The sequence below is a fragment of the Homalodisca vitripennis genome, chromosome 2, assembly GCF_021130785.1.
Source record: "Homalodisca vitripennis isolate AUS2020 chromosome 2, UT_GWSS_2.1, whole genome shotgun sequence".
NCBI classification, from domain to species: Eukaryota; Metazoa; Arthropoda; class Insecta; order Hemiptera; family Cicadellidae; genus Homalodisca; species Homalodisca vitripennis.
The window spans coordinates 45,700,501-45,722,809 of NC_060208.1; the positions used below are offsets into that span (position 1 = coordinate 45,700,501).

The 22,309-nt window shown below is 31.2% G+C and overlaps 1 protein-coding gene across 1 annotated transcript; it reads right to left on the reverse strand.

Annotated features, from left to right (window-relative positions):
- Positions 1 to 5,557: 5,557 nt before the first annotated feature.
- On the reverse strand, positions 5,558 to 20,438 carry LOC124356175 (ankyrin repeat domain-containing protein 40-like). The gene is made up of 5 exons (XM_046807350.1): positions 20,248 to 20,438; positions 15,029 to 15,158; positions 12,417 to 12,624; positions 10,391 to 10,554; positions 5,558 to 6,111 (listed from the first exon to the last, which is right to left on the reverse strand). The coding sequence occupies exons 1-5, from the start codon at positions 20,397 to 20,399 to the stop codon at positions 5,932 to 5,934; spliced, it is 834 nt and encodes a 277-aa protein (XP_046663306.1). The 5' UTR covers positions 20,400 to 20,438; the 3' UTR covers positions 5,558 to 5,931.
- Between the last annotated feature and the right edge of the window lie 1,871 nt (positions 20,439 to 22,309).

Here is a 22,309-nt window from a genome sequence, read left to right on the forward strand (position 1 = left end):
ACTGACATCACTTGGGTTTGTTCCATCAGTCTGTCCCTTGTGCTGTATGTTGTTTGTAACATATAACAATGCCAAATGTCTGAATGCCTAATATCTTTCAAATTAAATGGGTAAATATTACATCAATGTCCTGAGATTCCTAAAGTATTTAACAAACAGTATAATCATAAATTTATGTAAATATTAAAATTTTACTAATAAAAGAAAAAGGTTTAGTTAAAAATTATTGAGCCTCTTCAATAAAAATTAAAATACTAACATGTTAAAATCCATTAAGGTTGTTTTTAACCACCAGATGCAAGCAACAATACATCATTACCTCAGTATATGTTTATCTATAAGTACACTGATTTCTTTGAAACGCCCATTGCCACTGGTTTTTACGTAATATGCTTAAGCTCCTTAGCCTTTTTACATTTATATAGATGAATTTAATCTTGCATTACTATAATATTGCTTGTTCCTTTGTAAATTGTAATATAAGGCTAAAACATGTTTATGTATCACATTATTACAGTGTGTCGAGAAATTGCTCAAACTTCATCAAATGACTTTTTCACCTAATACACAAGAATTTTCATATAAAATATGGTCGTAATTTGCTTGGTTTTCCACTGTCTATATATATATTTTTTTTCTTGAAATGTTAATTACCATAATTGTAAGTTATATTTACTATTTTACATGAATATCTTACTTACAATATAACTTTAAAAAATTAAATATAATTTTTAATAGTTTCAAAAAGGCAGCCATTTAAAAATAATTTTGTATATAAATTTTCTTTTTTGTTTATGTTTTCTAATGAGATATCATACTGACAGTTAGGCTTTGCTGACACACAGCCAAGTCTCATGGAGGGACATGCACAATCACCAAACTCATTGTTGCCTATATCAAAATGAAGTTCATGCACAATTTCAAATCTAGGCTCAATTTGTTTTTGAGATATACTGCAAACAGTTTGGCTTTGCTAACACTCAACCACATCCCAATGGGAGACATACACCATCACCCAACTCAATCTTTCATATACAGAAACAAAGCCTACATAACAGAGGCATTAGCTTACGTTGAGTACGCACTGAAAGAGTTGGAGAATTAGACTTGTCATTATTGTAAAAGTCACCAGTGAGTGTAAAAAAAGCCTTCTAAGGTAATGAAAACTTGAAGTTGCGATTAACGCCGTTTGGATAATCATTCTTATTTTGCTTATTGTACACGATAGAGCAACTCTTTTTTTTTAATTGTTATTACAGTAATATTACTACCTACATTTAATGCCAAGTAAAAGGTTTTGATAGACTCAACTTTACTGTTATTATTCAAAAATTCAAATTTTGATTTAGAAATCAACAATGCACGTTAGCTGTGATAGGTCACAAAACATATTAAAAGGGATTTGCAACCGATTAATATGACCATTGATTGATTTATTGATAGATATATTCTTACTCATTACAAAAATAATGTTGGGTTTTACTTAAGTTATACAAAGTATTCATTTGATGTAACACTATGTGCCATGCCTGCACTCCAGGACTCAGTGACTTGCTATAGTATCAGGGTGAGTGAATAATCTCATCTGTCTCCTAATTTTAATTTTATGACAATTCATACTTTATGTTGCAAATTAATTAATTAATATTACTGTTTCCAATACATAGTATATGCACATACATACAATATTACATATATATATACATAGTACATATTATATATATGTATATATAAAGTTGAACTTTAATGACATTTTTACTATCTATACATCACTATAGTAATTTAACTCGCTCATTTTTTTAATAATACTCAAAAAATATCAAGATTTTTTTCCATATACTATTTCTTTTTATCTCATTAGTTAACATGAATTTTAAAAGTTGAGAGTACTAAGTTCAAAATGTTTAATGGTAGTAATATTCCTTCAAATACATGTTTTTATCTTCCTGTCTTGTTTTACTTAGTTCAAATTGTCATTGTTTGATGATTTATTACATCACTTGCAATATTCACAACACTACCTGTCTAAGTAATTTTAAAACTTCACTATAATTTGTTTCCTTGCAAGGTGGCAACAAGTCTGGTGGTAAGAATGAATTTATAGCTAAAAGTGGGAAGATGAACTACTTTTGATATCCATACAGTTTGATCAAATTCATTACCCATCGTTTAGCTTACTGATCGTAACAATGCAAAATTATCAAGATATAATCAAACTTTTGTAACTAGGAACTGTGAAGAAATTGTTCAACAAACATAACAATATTTACATGACTACCATTTTATATTTCATTGATATTAAAGAACTTTTGCCACTGCTTTGAAATTGTTTCTTGAAAATTATGGATTGTGTACTCTAAATTCTTTTGTAAGGCTTCTTCTCTCTTTCACTACTATTAACCCTTTTTGTCCCAGACATTTTTTAGTTTTGCTACTAAAAAATACCTGGTCTTTTACTGGTCGCCGCACATGAAATGCCAGGGCAATTTCATCAAAAAAGTACTATTTTAAGAAAAAATGTATATCTGTTATTTTTGACTGAATTTTTATGTTCCTTTTTTATATTGTTCATAAAAAACCTATATTTTTACATGCAAAAATTAAAACAACAACATCCAATAAAACACTTTTTTATATACATCAAATATATGTATTTTTAAATATATGTATATGTATTTTTAAATATATATATATATTTTTCAAGTTATACTGCACATATCCACAGTGAAAAAATCTCTGGGCCAATCATGATTACAGTCTCTTGAAGCCCATAGAATTATCTACGAACTGACCAAATTTTATTATAGTTTGTCAAAAAATAACTTATTCACTGTACTTTTTTGAAAAGTGGAATACCACGGTTTTTTATCAACATTTGTTGTTACTATGGTTTTATACAATTCCGAAAAAGAGAAATTTAAAGAAAAACTGAACTAAACTGGTTTTCTCAGTGAAATAAAAGTAGCAAATCACTTTTCAATAAATAAAAAATATTGGAACCAGCAAACATATTTACATAATATATACACTGCAAATGGCGTCGTTCTGCGTGCAATGCATGCCGGGAGTGGGTGCGCATGCGCATTTCGCTGCTCGCTTACCGTTTGTCTGGTTAACGCGAATCGGACCTTACTTTCCGAATTACCCTCGTACCTAGCAGGTATGTTTAGGGAAGCAGTATGTGTGAACTGCTTTCCTACATTTTCTGCAGACATAAGATCTTTTCCTGCTGACTTTCCTGCATACACAGCAATTTCTCTCCATCTGCTTTCCATTTTTTAGAGGCAGTTTTTCAAAATATTCTTTGGAAGCTCTGCCTTTATCGACATCATCTTAGATTACTGGCCCATTTCTTGGTGGTCTGTATAGCACAGGTTTATTCTCATGTATTTGCAACCATTCTTTACTAAGTTCTTCTACTAATAAAACAGTATAAATAAGTATGTTCACTGGCTTGTGGTTATTTAGTTTGTAAATAGGGTAAGAATTAAGTATCATGCGTCTAAAAATATTGTAACGTTACCTTCTTCAAATATTTTAGAGCCTTACGGTCAACAAGTTATTGATATATTTGATCAGAGCCATCCACACCTCCCATAAAGTCATTGTAGCCTCACTTCACTTTAGGTTTATTTGTTATACAAATTCTATTGTCTCTCTTCTTTTTTCTACATTCACTGCCAGCTTCACCATTGGTTGAAAGCAGAAGTACTTGGTTTTTCTGAGACTGTTTCTCTCTGAATTAAAGGAGAAGCATTTCCTTCTTTCCTAAGATATTTTTGTTCTCCAATACTAAACTTCCCTTTTAAATGATTGTGTATTCCTTTACTCTTTCTTCTAATGGTGCCTGTCAAAAAGGTACACTGAGAATATAAATATTTAGTGTTTCAGAGAAGTGAAAAAGTTGTCCACAAATATGTAATAACCTTTATTTGAGAAGGTTGCCAATTTCCAGAAGCTTGACAATTATAGTGTGGCCCTTACCCTTTTCTTTTATTTCATTTCTATCTGATCCTCTGTACACAAAAAAATGTATGCAATGGTATGTGGCCGAGTCGCAAAACATCCACAATTTCACACCCCACCTATGGTGTTTCTTTGGCAAATACTGCTTCAGTTGTGAGTTGGATTTAGTGCTAATCATACTTTCATCCACTGATAACTTTTGACCAGGGACAAAATAATGCTTGAACAAGCGGTTAACATGATCAACCAGAGGATTGAAGCGAGCACAACGATCATAGTTTGGTTGGCCAGATTTTGGTAGATTGGAGCAGTCCACCATGTGAAAAAACTGCAGGATTGCTTGAAATCTGTTCCTTGTAAATATTCTAGGGAACCAAGGGATGGGATGGCTTGAATATGTCCACCAATAACTATAAACGGTAGGCTGAGGTTTTATATCCATGTTTATAAGAACGGTTACAAATGATTGGATTTCAAAAAGTGTCATTGGTTTCCATTTCTTGGCTCGACTGTTAGGCTTCAAGTGGTTTTGATTTTTGTTTAGAAAGTTTTCAGAATACTCGTTTCTATAAGTAACAAAAATTTTTAGGTGTTTCAGTAATAAAACAACCTAAAGTAGTCTACATGGCTTGAGTTTTTTGGAGGGCAGTGTTTTGGGCCTGGTAACTCATGAGCAAAACCAGGATCTTGGTTATCAATTATTTCATTCCAGCCAGACTCATTCTCGTTATCACTGCTACTACAATTATTCAACCTATTTGAAGTATGGTTTAGCCTAGGACGACCTCTAGGCCTAGGCCTAGTGGATTCAACTTCATCATCACTGTTGTCATCAGTGGAAATGTCAATGTTTGGACAGTTAGAAAGTAAGCTAGAAATATTACCTGAGGTAGATGGACTATCGTGATTAAGCAAATAACCAGAGTCTGAGTCAGTATCAACTATTCTACTAGAATCACTGCCCAAAGTAATTAAATAGTCCAGTCAGAAACAAAACTGTCACTTAAAAGTTCCTCTTCCAAAACCATCTAAACAGTATTTTCACTCAAAGGTGAAGCTGCCCTTTTCATTTTTTTACATTTCATTAGATAATAACAATAGTGAAAAGTAACATAATAACCACAATACACGACAACAAAGAAAGGCAACTACACAGTTGCTGACAACTGACGGCCAGCTGGTTTGTGGCAGACAGACAAACTACAAACTGCCCCGTTAAAACAATTCTATAAATGTTATATGTAACTTTATACATCATAACAAACGTAATTGAAGATTATTACATTCTGAGTATTATCTTACGAGTCAAAATGTTGATTATTATAATTTTAAATAACTAAATAAAACAAACATTACAGACGGCCGGCTTATCCGCTGTTGGCACTATACGCAAGAAGTGCCAGCGGCCGGTTTACCGCCATTTGTAAAAACACTTAAAAAGGTTAATCCTTTTGGGACTTATTAAAAAGTGCTAATTTCTCTATCTGGTTGTATTTAAATGTTTAGTTAAAGTACAGTGTTATATTTTAAACTAACACTTTTTATTTTGAAACACTGGTAAGTGTTAAACTTTTGATTACATTTTTTTTTATTATTATTATTACTGGTGACTCCTTTACAATAACCAAAAGTTAAATTCTTTATCTCTTTCAGTGCATATTCAAAGTAGTAAGCTAGCACCTAGGCTACCTCAAATAAAAGATGTCATGTGGAAAAACAACAATAGGCTTGGCTGATGCTCACCCAAAAAATGTAATATTTTTCATTAAAAACATGATGTGCAAAAATAAGAACAAATTATGCTATGTCAAACAAAGATATGAAATAGTTTGGATTTTTGATGAACAATGTTCTCAATCAATAGCTAATATCCAAAATGTTAAAATGAAAAGTTAAACTAAACTATTACACGATTTTAATGGTGTGACAGAAAACGTACAACAAAATGAAAACATTAATATTACGTTAGTAGAGAATTGTCTGGTTCTTGTAGAGTTGTATAGATTGGTAACCATTGTTAGCAGCACTTCCCGGGAACAGAATCCCACTGGACAGGGACTTAGATATCCCATGGTTTCCTGACACGACCAGCTCAATCTCCTGGAAGTTTCTGAGCCTCTGGACATCTTTGTCCTTTCGAATAACCTATCACCAGAAACACAATCAGAATGTGAATTACAATAGATGTTTGATATGTACTTATGTAACATTACTATGCACACACATTCATTATGGCACACTGCATGCACTATTATGTACTTATTGAGGTGCATTGGGAACAAACAGTTCCAATATTGCAATGCTTAGAATATTATCTGTGTTCTGCCATCACTGGATTATTCACACTTAATGTCTCAAATTTAGAGTTTTATTTTATCTAAAATAAATTGTTTAGGACATGAACTAATATTCCTAACACTGAAAAACGACAGTGACATTAATATTTATGAATTTTTCATCTAAAAATGTAATGCTTTGGTTGACCAAAGTGCACTTTGGTACTTTTAATAACTTAAATAATAAGTCTTCCATTTCACACCATGTTGAAACATTGCTAATACATTATTAAATATTAATAAAAACACTACTTTTCCAAATTGTTTATTATTTTGGGCGAGGCCTTTCAAAACCAAAGGTTTTCATCTTCAGGCAACTCCACAAAATAAATATTTACATATTGTTTGTTAAAATTAATATTAAATTAACATATGGTGTAAAATGTAAATACAAAAAATTTTGGAAATATTTCAGCCAGTATGAAAAAAATTATATTTGACTAGAGTTTAATTTTTGAATAAAATTCAGAAGAAAGAAGATTGGAATTTTCAATAGGGCCCTCTTCATTGTTCGTGAGTTTTTTCTTTACTTCTGTTTATGTATAGTGTTTCCCAAGCATTCAAGTTCATTGGTTTTTGTTATTTCTTTTATTAATTTTAGATTTGTAATTGATGTTCTGTGTCCTGATTCAATGCAGTGCTTGGCTACAGCAGATTTGTCAACTCTTCCATATTTTGTGTGTGATAAATGCTCTTTAAATCGTGTTTTTATTGTTCTTTTTGTTTGTCCAAATAAATTTTGTCACAGTCATTGCATCCAATTTCATAAATTCCGATTTACTATCATTTGAAATTTTGTCCTTAGGGTTTCCTAAAATTTGGGATAATTTGTTGCTTCCATTTGGGATAATCCTACCATTCCAAAATTACACTGTCTCCCCAAAATACACAAACCTGGGAATGGAATGCGACCAACAGTGTCATGTATAAACTCCCCAACATATTTTCTGTCTCAATGGTTGTCGAAAAAATCTTCAACTTTAGGAAAGTTTTCCTTCATTTTCCATCAAGAACAGATACGATTTTATAGAATCAATTAAAGACATTGTTCTATATGAAGATGAATATCTCGTTTCTTTTGATGTAACAATCGCTTTATCCTAATGTTCCTATTAAGGACACAATTAAAATAATTACAGATTGGTTAACTTCTCAAAATTTACAAAAGGAAATAATTGATGAATATTCCCGTATGATAAATTTAATGTATTGAATCAGAGCACATTCCAATATAGAGAATCTTATTATACCCAAATTGATGGAACAGCTATGGGAAATCCTCTCTCATGTTTTATTGCCAATATTTTTATGAGCTATTTTGAAACTACAGCCAAATCTAAAATGACATATTTCCCAAGAAAATGGATAAGATACGTCGATGATATTTTTGCAATATTTAATAAAAATGAAAACATACAAGATTTTATCACAACTCTAAATTCGTTTTACCCTACTATTAAATTTACCATATGAAATTGAAACAAAACAAATAGTATCCCATTTTTAGACGTATTAGTTATTAGAAATGAAACAAAATTTGAATTTGATATCTACAGAAAAACCAACTCATACAGATAGGTTCATCATCAATGAATCTAACCATCCTTCTGCACAAAAAAGAGCAACATTTAATTCAATGATTTATAGACTGTTAAAATACACCACTTTCAACAGAAAACTACAAGAAAGAACTAAATTACATCAAATCTATTGCTATGTTCAATGGTTACACTACACAAATCATTGACAATATACTAAAACAAGCTTTAAAAAGAAAAAAGTAGAAAAGATAAGACAACATTAAGACCACCTGAAGACACAAAACATGAATTTATTTGCACAACATACAGCACTTTTTCAAACCAAAATATGCAAAACTTTTAAAAAGCATACAAATAAAACTGTCACTCACAGAACAAGCAACAAATTATCCCAAATTTTAGGAAACCCTAAGGACAAAAATTTCAAATGATAGTAAATCGGGAATTTATGAAATTGGATGCAATGACTGTGACAAAATTTTATTGGACAAACAAAAAAGAACAATAAAAACACGATTTAAAGAGCATTTATCACACACACACAAAATATGGAAGAGTTGACAAATCTGCTGTAGCCAAGCACTGCATTGAATCAGGACACAGAACATCAATTACAAATCTAAAATTAATAAAAGAAATAACAAAACCAATGAACTTGAATGCTTGGGAAACACTATACATAAAACAGAAGTAAAGAAAAAAACTCATGAACAATGAAGAGGGCCCTATTGAAAATTCCAATCTTCTTTCTTCTGAATTTATTCAAAAATTAAAACTCTAGTCAAATATAATTTTTTCATACTTGGCTGAAATATTTCCAAAATTTTTGTATTTACATTTTACACCATATGTTAATTTAATATTAATTTTAACAAACAATATGTAAATATTTATTTGTGGAGTTGCCCTGAAGATGAAACCTTTGGTTTTTGAAAGGCCTCGCCCAAAAATAATAAAACAATTTGGAAAAGTAGTGTTTTTATTAATATTTAATAATATTTAAAGAATTTCCAATTGCTCCAAGAGTCTACAAATTGCTAATACAATTATAAAAAGTCAAGTTTTCTGCTGGGACATATTCCCCTACAATGCATGGGGGAGTGGAGATGATTTTTATTCCATAAGTTGGCCCCCACTCCCGAGTGGAAAGCCTAAATCATATTGTTCCTTAAGTTTATCATCTTTTCTACTAAAAACTATGGAAAAGATTGTCAATAGACACATTAGGGATGGAGTGCTTGCTAACTCCCCACCTCTACGTCATGAACAAAATGCCTATAAATCTAGGAAGTCCACAACTCGGACCCTTAGTACCTTGGTTTCCATGACTGAGAAGTCATTGGTGGACAAGGAAGTAACTTTCTATGTATTTCTGGATGTTAAGGGTGCACACATCTACAGACAATTTACAGAACAACTTTTAGGAAGGGCACAGATAGACTTAGTGACTCTTTGTTTGATCAGGTCGATGTTGTCTGTCATACAGTAATTGCTAGGCTCGGTGGAGAGTTCATTACTGTGAACACAGCGCTAAAGGCTGTCCTCAAAGAAGTGTTCTATCACCTCTTCTGTGGTGCCCGACCAGACTCGGCAATTAAGGCTTAGAAGTACAGGGTTATGCAGGTGATCTAGTAATATTAAAGTAAGGGGTAGACATGATGTTTTATTAACTGAACTCTAGCAAAAAGCCCTGAATTTGGTATGAAAGTGGTGTACGGAGGAGGGGCCTCAAAAACTGGTAATAAAATAGATACTTTGAAATAATTTTTATTACTCTGAGGAGGACAATAGGTCCCGTGTCAAACCTGATTAATATCCCTCCACCACATAGAGTAATAAATGTACATTGATATAGATGTGTAACATTGGTACAGCATCCATATTGCCATGCCTTTCATCAAAGATATACTTATCTTTAAACTACTAGACTAGTTTTAGACACTTTGCAGAGTTTTCCAAAAACAATTCATATCACATTATTTATGATCATGGCCAACTAGTATCTATTTCTTTCCTTGTTTTTTTTTCTAAAGGAAATCAGTATTAGAAACAATAAAAATTGTCTCTACATTATAAATTAAATAGTAAAAAACTATGTTTTATTTACCATTTTGTTTGGAGTTTTATAAATAAGTTTGTCTTGGTATAGAATAGTGAAGATTTATATTAATTTTTTTTACAAATTTATTCATCAACACACTTTCAATTTTTTACACAATATAGAAAAAGAACACCTACATAAATAACATTTAAACATTTTTGTAAGTGTTATTATAGAGTAATGCTATTTTTAAAGCCAAATGCAGAAATAACTTGCACATAATTTACACAACAGAAATAACTCAGTTGCTCATAGAATTTTACTACATATAAAATATTTAGTTCTGAAGATATCACTCTAATTAACTGCTAATATCACTTTTGACATAGTTTATTACTTTTATGCAAACATAAAAAAACGGACAATGGCAGTTTATGCGTAGGTTTTCAACAACCTGAAAACCGAACATTGGCAGTGAAGGAATTAAATGTATACTGTGCACTTACTGTGTCGGGCAACTTGCGTATGCGCACCACCTGGCTGGCGGAGAGACCTAGCTCCTCACAGCAAACACGCAGCAGAGTGTAATACGTCAGCTCCACCTGCGGCAGCTCCACCTCTATGTAGTCTGGATCACCACTGTTGGCCACTCGGACTTTCAGCACCAGTTCTGTATAATGTTGCACATTGTTTGAATAATGCCAAAATATTAAGCACACTTTGTCCCTCTACACACTACACTGTATATTTGACCATTTTCATACTACAAGACAGTTCTTGAAGGTCTCTGAAATGTTTGAATTCTGCTAATTTCAATTGCATGTACATATACAATTATTATAATTAACCCTTTGGCTGCTATGCAACGATATGTCGTTTTTGGTAATCGTGCCGAAAAATGCTATGCAACGAAATATCGTAGTTGGCCTTTGTTCCGAAAAATGCTATGGAACGATATTTCGTTGTTGCGAATTTTTTTTTCCAGCACTAAATATTACGTTATTTACACGCAGATTGCGGTAAATGACAGTTGAATAAGTTTACTTTTCCTTAAAAATAATAACAACACTTGTATTTGCTGGTTTTTTTATAGTACACTAACTGCAAAAACAGCTGTGATCTAGATAGCACAGGGTAAGTTTTTTGTATTTTTTTTCATTACATAAGTAAAAATCTATATTTTTGCATGAAAATTTCAGTATGTACTCAAAACAACATATGGTTTTAAGTAAAAATGTATTTAAAAAAATAAAAGTTAAATTTAACTATGTTTTTCTGTGTCAAATGTTGAAAAAAAAACAAAAACAAAAAAATATTTATTTATTTGTTTACATAGTTTTGTATTTTTCAAAATGTATTATTTTTTATTTTCTTACATATATTATACTACAAAACAAAACATAAATCAATGAAATAGGTTAAAATTTGAGGAACTTATGATTTTTTTAGTAAAACTCTACAAATTCACCATTTTAGGCTTAGCACTTTTGGGATAAAATTCGATCAAAACCTGAGCACTTTTGGTATAACATGTCAAAAAATTCTTAGCAGCCAAAGGGTTAAATAGAACACTTTTATGTTTTGTACCATTCCAACCATTCAATTGGAAATAGATCATTTATTAAATTCACCAGATCCATAAAAAATATGATTTTTTAAACAAAAAACATATCAGGATCAATAATAATAATGATCTATGTTTGGAGTTTTAAATATAAAAAATCATTTTAAATTAACCAATTTATATTTTAAAACACAACTTAAAAACTAAGGTTTTGGAAAAGATGGTTGAGGTCATTAGGTTATTACTAAGTATAATATACAAATATATAACTAATTATTGAACTTAGATATAATCTGTCTCTCTCTTCTACATGTGGAAGTAAGATAAACTGCACAGAGGTCAATATTATTGTTCTAGGTACCAGAACCAACCCTATCATTACTTTTCTGTTTATACACTTACCTCCTTTTTTTTCCTTATAATTTCCTAACAATGTAAACTAAATCTGGATATATCCGAAATAGTTGATACTGTATTGTTGAAACTTACTGAATTTTTTTAAATGTAAATGTAACCTACTTTGCTGTGTATTATTACAGCATAACTTAAATCATGCAAAGCTGAAAGGACCAATAAAAAAGTCTGAATTATCCAAAATTTCAAATTAGATATGTTAAAACTATCAATGAATTAATTATTTATACACACAATTGCTAAAAGTTTGTACCAATAAAATAATATTGTATGTGAAAAAATTGTAAATGCAAATAATTTAAAATAATTTTTAGTTTGCAATAAACAATGGACATAAGAACATTATGGTTGTTACATTAATGAATTGTCCACAAATCAGTTAGATAATAAATTACTGCTAACTTCTATCATAAGCTTAAAAATTGGGTAATAAGTATAAAAACATCACAATTAAAAATAAAGATCAAATTATTTCCATTTGTAATGTATGGAAGGACTCCAAGCAAACTCAATGAAGAATGTAATGAGCTAAAAAAATTAACTAAAAAAGTCACCATCAGACGGCGAAGGCTGTGAGCTCTGATGGTTGCTCTGGTGGTTTATCTCCGTTGTCCCATTCAGTTTCCGGTGATTCATCCCGTTCAGAGGGTAGGTGTCCACCCGACCGTTGAGTGGAGGATTTTTGAGGTAGTTGGGTGAGATGGGTAGTCCAGATTCCTCTCGAGCAGGAGGGTTCGGGTCTCCACCCAACAGTTGCCTCACCTATCACAGACAAGTCATCATAGGAGAACTTGTTATTTGATACAAAAATATTTTATTGTAAATGTAAATATATGAAATTACCTTGATATTTCCGAGGTATTTTTTTAAGTTTTACATTTTGTTTTATTATACTTTTTCATTTTTATATGTGTAGCCTAGTGAACATTTTGGCCATGTGTAAATGTAAATAATTCTTCATCTATTATATGGGCTTCCATGTATATACAAGACACTCATAATTAAAGATTATCCACTTAATTAATGAATCTCTTTCTTTAATGTATAGCAAATGCTTAAAATATGGTTATTTCCCTGGGAACTGAAAATTTCAAAAATAATTCCAAACTTTAAAAGAAGTAAAAAATACAAAATTGCTTTCTTTATGTTATATAAGTAATGCATCAGATTGTATCCTATTTGATGTTTTATTAATTAAATTAGAATTTTCTGGTGATTCTCTGAAAATATTGCTTGAACTTGTATAAATATTGTTTCAATCAACAACAAGAATCTATAACTAAGATTCTGCAGAGTTCAGCTTGTGGACCATTTTTATTCATTGTGGCAGCCAATGATCTGCCATCCAGTTTTATGAAGAATGCAGCTGATGCTGGTGACATAATTCTCATTTCCAAGCACCAAGTTATTGCAACTTTACAGATCATTTTAAAATCAGTACTTAAAAGAACAGTAAGTTGGTTCTCAACTAATAATATGCTTTGTAGAATGAAAAACTTGAGTCAATTTTAAAATATTTATTCAATAATACACAACATAGGTTAGTTACTAATAGGCATTAATGCTGTTTTAAAACTGAATTTGGAAACCATACAGATTTTGTTTGTATGGAGTTTCTATGATGAGCTACCTTTCTGAAAATTATGACATTTTGTTTCAGAAAAATATCTTAGAACTCAGCATATTTTGCACTTCAAGTCACATTTGGGATATGGTTTATTTTTGCAGGAACATTCTCTTAAATTAGTGACATTTTATTGATTCAACAATTCATACATTGTTTTGGTTTAGTCTAGTGAAACATAGTTGCCCCTTGTTCATTAAAGTAAAAGTTTTAACTGATGTAAATCTATATATTTTCAGTTCAATAATATAAATAAAAACCAATTTAGATGAATTTTCCGTAAGAAAAATATACACATTGATAAATGAAAATCGATATGGCAATACACAACTAACCACAATCTCACACAATCAGTATGATATACTGCCACGGTCTGCTAAAACTGTGTCCACAGATACATTGAGGACTGAAATATGTAGATGGGTTTTTTTTTTTTTTTTTTTCTTGAGGCGGCCTACTGCCATGCACTTAAGCCTCAAAGGCTTTTTGCGCACCCCGGAAACACACCATGAGGCCCACCAGTCTACAACTTCAGCAGTTCAACAAACCGCCGAAAACAACCTATCAAGTCCTCCTGGGAAAATTCACCACCCCTGTCCAAACTACCAAATATGACATACCGCTCTCTTGCTATTGCAGGGCAATCAAAGAGCAGGTGCTCAGCAATCTCCTCCTGCTCATTACACCTTCCACAGAGCGGATCCTCCAGAAGGATGCCAACTCTGTGAAGATGCTTCCTCAGGTCCTAAAGATTCACTATATTCTTTAGTGTATTTAATTTAATCTGTTAAAGGATTTTTAGCTGTGATATCACTGTACACTTTAATTAGGCTAATATGTTTACGATTTTAATATAGGTTTTATATATTTTTAATATACAATTAATGGACAAAAACTATTTCATTATATATAATCAATGTTTAATAAAGACTCTTTGACTCTTGGTATCATAACAATAAAGTCCGCAATTACATAATATTTAAGTCTGCAATTACATAATATTTACGTAACTTGATATGGACATTTTAAAAGTAAATGGCAAGGCTGGTTGTTGTTTCCTAACAGACCATAGGAGGCGAAGCCTCAAGGCCAGTACCTTTTTGTATACAAATTCAACAGACACCTTGTGGTTGGGAGAATTTGAGCCAAAAATTGGATTAAATAGCTCATGTGATAAATTACAACCCTGGAATTGTCGTACTTTCGAGACAAGGGATGGAGTCCTAGGATACATTTTATTTTATAAAAATCAACGCTAGACACCATAGTTGAATGAATTTTAGTCAAAATTAGCCTAAATATTTTATAATGAAAACTTATGAGGCATTTTAAAATTTAATTTTTAATTTCTTTATTCACTTCACATATGTCTTAGGGTACATGTTCCTCTTGACACGTTCCTGAAGTCTGGTTTTTAACCTTGTAAAACCCACACAGCGCAGAGTACAGCCAAAGACTTGCTGCAGTACACAGAGTTAAATGCCTAAGCCCCATTTATGGCTTGAGTTTGTATTCTAAACCTAGTCTGTTCTTGCCACTCACCTCTGGTCTGGAAGCCAAAGACAGTGGAGTCTCCCCCTTCTCCGCTACGACAGACTTGTCAGCCTTGTTGTTCAGTAGGAGACTTACAATGTCCAAGTGCCCCCTCTTACAGGCCCAATGCAAAGGAGTCCTGGCCAACACAAACTATCATGTTTAAGTTGGATACTATTTAACTGTCTTGTAGAAACATGAGTTGCCCATTCCATTTTTTACTTCTTAAAATTGTAATTTGAGAAATAATTAGGTCAACCTCAATGTCTTTCATATTTAAGTATGATGACCAGACAGTCCTCAGAAAGTTGAATCTTAAGTGTCAGAAAACAATCACTGATATTGTCAAGTGATATGAAGGTTCAGAGTCCACATGTTACCATTAATATACAGGACTCAGTAAAATCAGCCAGACTGTGCCTGATGTTGTTCAAGTTGTTCTGATTCTAATCCATTTATATGTCAAGGTTGTAATAATGCATTAATTAGTTATAGTGTATTAATTAAAAATGTGAAACAGTCACATTTTTTATAATTTACTATAAACTCTACCTAGGAGTTCCCTCACTATCCCCACCATACCTCAAAGCCAGTTCCCACCAATTACCGAAGCGAGAGAAGAAGATGGCAGACAACATTCATTGAAACCAACTATAAACTTGCAAATAAAATCTGTTTGCCAGATAAAACAATCTACGGATTGGAACGATACTTAACTAAATATAAATTTATCATTTATAATTACAATGTCAGCACCTAAAACAAAAATAAATCATAAAAGTCACAAAATCATAGCTGGCTATTTTCAGCAGCAGATTTGAAAATCATAACAAAAATTTAGGGATTTGCATGTCGACGGTCCGAACTTTACTTTTTCCTCAAAAATAAAAAATGGCTCTAGCAAGATACATATATCACAAAAGTACATAATATACACTACAAAATTAGGTACATAAAATACATCTGGTGTTATGCGCTGAAAAATGTTTTATTGAGCTACCAATCAGTTCGTATTCTAAGAATTGCACTTGGACAGTCAAAACTTTTAAGTTTTCCATAAACTTTTTTGTATTAGACTACCAGTGGTTTGAATTCTTCAATTTTGCAGGCAGGCGCTAAGAAGTGTATGTTCTTCTCAAACATATAAAAAGGCTCCAGGATGACACACACACATACATATATATATATATATATATATATATATATATATATATATATATAATGTGAAAGTACACAATATACACTACATTATGACATATATAATAATATATTTGGTTTTATGTGCTGAGAAATTTTGTATTGGACTATCAATAAGTTAGAAATCTTAGATTTGCACGAAGATGGTCCGAAATGTATGTTTTTCTTAAAAATACAAAATGGCTCCAGGATAACACATATACCACGTGAAATTACACAATATACATTACATTTTTACATATAATGGATCTGATTTTAAGCACTGAGATTTTTTTAAGCACACTCCTTGTCTGAAGCCTATTGTTTGAAATGTTTTTTGGTTTTAGGTATGTCATTTAAGTGAATACATATTTTATTCACAAATGATGAAAGTCCTCTAAATTTTCGTTTTAGGTGATGCCCTTTCTACCCTTATTCTGACTGTCCTCTTGGATCACTGGTCTGTGCAAGGATCTTATCAAACAGAATAAGGAGGAGAGTTAGTAAAGTACAAGGTCAATAGTACTGATAAAAGAGCAACGATCACAGACAGGATTTAAGCGTGCGTTATCATAACTCACATCCTAAATTTGTGAGGATAGTGAGGTCACCAGCTGGAAGAATTATTATTAGTGGCCAGACAGCAGACAGACTGTTAATAATGACAGTGACCAAGACAGTGATAAATTTCATAATTGTTGCTGACACGTAAACTTGAGACTGTAATTATAGTGGAAATGTAAAGAAGAAACAAATAATGATTTGTGATTTTAAATAAAATCTTGCTGATATAATTTTTGAAGAACTAAACGATTCTAATTCTAGCGGATCCTGGAATTGATGAAAAACATCTAAAATAGAGTAGACCTATTTTAAAAATGTGTAACAAATTACCTTTCTAAATAAATAAAACAGTATTAGGAAAAGAAAAGATTGATGGTATTAGAGACCATTACCCAAATGACAATGAGTCATACCTGGAAAAATATCACTCTAGATGAATTTAGTATTTTAGTTCTTATTCTTATCTTTGGTATACACTGAACGCTAAAATTGAAGATGATTTCTAAAGTGAATGGGTTGAATACCAAAAAAGAAATTTTCATAGGAACTTTAAATTCATTTCTTCTACAATTTAATTATTATACTGTAGTCTAAGAAGCTTTCCCAATCCATACAAAAATAATACTGTTCTACTCATAAAATTTGTAGATAATAAAATCATAAGGCAATTAATACAGTGAATGTTGAAAAAACTACCAGTACTGGATTTAAGGACAAATCAATCTTTACAATAGTACCGTAACTTAATAGCTATTTAAACACCAAAAACCAATATTTAATACTTTTATTTTTGTGAGCATTATACTTTACAATAGTAACTTATACATGCTAATGAAGAGATAAAAATAAAAAAAGACTGTTATTTATTCATATTCAGCAAGTTATTTAACATGTGAAATAGACCAAAATTATTGATCAACTGTTCCATAAACACTGTGTACATTTTGTGATTCTAGCGAAAAACACATAACTATGAGATTTTCAATAACTGAAATGGAAATATCATTTTTTGGCTATACAGGGTGAGGCAGACTACCGGTCCACGATATATATTGAGTGGCTGAACAGAGAAACCTAACTTCTTCATTTTAATACAAAAAACCCTCATATTTCGAACCTAAAGAACTCAAGAAAATAATTTGTAACAACACCCAAAACAATCTAAAATGGCACTTTCGGGGGTGTGGATCATATTTGAAGGATTTTCAAATGTAAAGAAAAGTAAGTCGAGCCACACCTCATTTTAAATGTCTCTAGTATATTCACAAATCATTTTGAAAAAAAAAGATTTAATTTATTTCGCTTCTTAGTATACAGGATGGTCCAAAATGAGTCTTTTTTTTAACTATTACCTTGTTAAAATGTTAGCAACTTTTTATCCATAGTTACCAAAAAGTATTTTTTCTAAAAAAAATATGTTAAGGTTGTAATTTTCAGCACATTTCCAATTTTTTAAATAGTTCTAATTTAGGATATTTTACATTCATAAAAACCTGAAAAATTCAAATAGCAACTTTCATACTTTCTAAAGCTCTCTTGAAAAGTAAATTTTTAAATGTAAGTTTGATGTTATACATTGATCTATCCAATCAAATATCGAGAGCCCAAAGAATTTGCACATTAGCTAACAGAACTAAAAAAAAAACAAAACTATCCTTCACCATGGAGTTAGAAACTGCGACCAAAACGACAAAAAAGAAACTATTAAACTATCTTCAAATGCAGTTGGTAGATACCTATTCCAGTTCAAATTCTCTTCATGCGAATTTTGAAAACTTAAAGGCTACAGTATAATAAGCAGCCACCAACACAATCGGATGATGATTATCGATTTTAAATATCGATACTATTGAATAAGACATTTGACCTATAGACATTCATAATTAATCATTACCAGCTTTCTTTATTTAGACTAGTGGCGTCATCACCAGCTGTTGTTTCGTTTATGTAGGAGAAGGTTATTGACAACACCAAGAACAATGGCGATGAATATGCATACTGGCTCAAAATGTTTTTGTAAACAAAGAAATCATAAAAACTGGTCTCAGAAGTATCTTGCAGAATATTTTATTGACGAGAGATTATGATTAATGGTGGTGATCCATTCAAGCATTTTTTAAATGCTATCAAACACGTCTACCCTGTGGAGTAATAGTTAGTACTACACGGTTCAAGAGTGCTTTAAATACAATTTAGTCTATTCAATTTAAAAAAAAAATTCATACCTTGTATGTATAAAACTATAGCTTCTATATATAACCTTTTTTAAAGCCTACAACTTAATTCAATTTGACATCATCGTTCAAAATGTATTCAAAGTAAAAACATGTTTGGAAATAAATTCAAAATTAAAATTGTATGTTTTGTTATTGACTAATGGCACACATCCTAGTCACATTTATCCTAAAAATAAATAAGATATGTAAATGGTACTGTTTTGTTATAATTATATATTATATTTTAATTTGTAAATTATATTAATATTTATACATTAATTTCTAAGATTGAAAACTCACTACATCATATTTTTCTTTGAAATACCTATTATGTTACTTGGTCCAACACTTTGCTTTGTCCTTTGGATGGTCATGAATATTGATTCCATATCATTCGATAATCATCATCAAGTGTTTCGGTGGCCGCTTATTATACTGCAGCCCCCTTAAACCTACCCCCTCCCTAGTTTGTTATCCTCCCCAACCAAGAAACTCCGATTCCTCTCGGATCCCTAGTTAGATGTATAGATAAAGATACAACCTAAATTAAAACACTTTAAACCTTTTTGTGCAATACAGCCTAGGCTATGGTTTACGACCACCTAATTGCTTTCTAGAAATGAAAGTAGGCTATAAGTTTTTAATAAATTATTAAAAGTGGTTTTAGGTAATATGGCTAAAGTAAACATTATCCTTACTGTTATTGTACTATCCAAATATGGCAGAACAGCTGACATCACCAACAACCAATACTAGGTTAGCTCACGGTTACAATAATCCACGTGACATCCAACACAGGTGTACAATAAAGAAATATTACTCCACATGCGTAAAAGTCCACTTTTCATGTTCTATAATTTCGTAATTTCTCATTTCCACCCTTTGAACTCTTAGGCTATATTGTTTTGGTCCGGGGGATGAGAGGGACAATAGTTTTAAAAGGTTAATACTCGGATTTTGCCACTCTGGCTTGTCGGATGTTTTTCGTTCATTGACATCTGCACAGAGCAGCACCTAAGGATGATGCTGCAGCCTGTACTGATGGCCCAAGGGTTTTAAACTGTACTGTCAGGTTTTTAAAATAATACTAACTTGTAAGATAAAAAAAGTTTGTCTTTTTTTAAAACTTTAAAAATGAAAATTTAAAAACAAACTGCAAATAATGAGCAGTTCCTCAAATTAATATGTACAAAAAAGACATAACTAAACACAATAGGTTATTTGATAACTTCACACTAGGTTACAAAAAAAATAATAAAAAATAAAGCTTACCACCCGTTTATCTTATGCTTTGCGTTGGGATCAACTCCTTTAGCCAAAAGTTCAGCAACTGTATCAATATCCCCAATGCAAGATGCTTCCCTCAGTTTTTCTTCGAATATGTTCAATTTATCCATTTCCTTCCTTTCATTAGTAATAAGCATAACAACACTCAAATCTCGACACCATTTTGACGCTTTTGTAAGGAGATAAAAAAAACTGGCAAAAGAAAGAATATCAGCTGTTTAATATATAAATCCAAGGATTCCAAACACAACAAAGTAACATTCCATGCACCGATAACATATTACAAGTATAATAATGTTAATTCGTAGTATTTAAAATCCATGAATTACAAATCAAATAACTGATATTTATTCTTCTTTCTCCAGGTTTGTGTTTTAAAAACTATACATAAAATCACATATCTGACAGCTGAAGTATTCGTGACTCATTATAATCCACGAAGCTGCTCTCGTTAAAAATACAAGTAAAATGGAAAGGCAGTCGCGGAACAGACAGACAGACTACTTCTTATAACGGACCGTGAAATATATCTTGAAAAAGTACGTTTGCTAATAATCAAGTGGTTGTGTTATAAGTGACTACTTCTTTTGGCGAGCTATGGATGTATGTTTTGCACGAGGGAAAAAACTTTCGATTCACGTCACGAATGTTTATGTTTTCTAAGCGTACATGCTATCAAAGTAGCATGGCAGCTTTATATGAAAGTAAACAAACCGTTATATGAATATCTGATCTGAATTAACAAAAGTCGACGTTAATGAAAAATCTGTTAGGAGACATTGAAAGAAAATATAAACCATAATAACGTATAACATTATATACGATAAGAAAAATAACGAAGCCACTTCTCTTATCTTCTCTCTCTAATCTAGCATTGTCTTATAAATATCTGTTTGGTAACTGTTTGATCAGTTTACTTATATTATTATTGCCGTAAATATCTTAAATATCGTATCGTCTAGATCTTTTCCTACTACTGCAGACTTTCCTTAGTTATGAAAGTTTTCAAGAATTTTTTTACTTAAGCTCCAATTTAAAAGCTGTCAAAATTAAAAAAAAAATCCATTCATACTCTTCTATTAACAGTTATATTGACTTTAACACACTAAAAACCTTTCGACGCTTGACAATTGTTGCAAAAAGACTTGAATATATGATAAAACACTGGTCTGAATAAATCTACAAACTACTAATTTATTTATTAATGCATCCAACGTAAAATTGATAGTCCTACTGTACCATTTAATATCAGTATTTAAAGCTCATCAGATTCTAAATTGGATATCAATATTTATGTGCATGGTGTGGAGGTTGGGGGATTGCATTGGGCTGTTTTACTTACTTCAAAATAATGTATTGTTTCAATATACAATTACTATTAGGTACCGTAGGTAAATAAAATAAAATTGGAATTTCAAATGAAGCAGTACATTGATGGTTGATATTTTATCTAATCCACACATAGGAGATAATTGAAATCCAGCACTTTGCTACAAATAATAAAAACACAGTAGATCAAATACCTACATCAAAATTCATTTGCGGAGTGCATATAAAATCGATTTTGGAGTCAGTTATCTTTCACATTTCTATTACTGTAATGAAAAAAAATTGCTCTAATTTGGTGAGGAATGTTATTCAACACCTTTAAACAAATGCAATAGTTGCAAAAAACACAGCCGATAGTAGTACTGCAAAGCTCACTATTTTGAAAACAAATTACCTAATCTTAACTCCAACTAAAAGAAACTTTATGTATACAAAAATAACTTAAAGAAAATAATAACCCAACTATAATATTTATGATAAAGACTGAATTTTCATAGGGGTGATTTTATTTTGTATATTTACTTAACAACGGCGAACGCCAATTCAGATGTTTTAAACCACAAACAGAATGTACAAGATGAGCATTAGTAATTAATTTTGAGTTATACTAAACAAGAGTTGGTGACATTGCTCTTATTTATTAAAAAACCGACATTATAACAAATTTATCTAGGTATTTTGATTGAATACCGTATATAAATATGGAATACGCAGACAC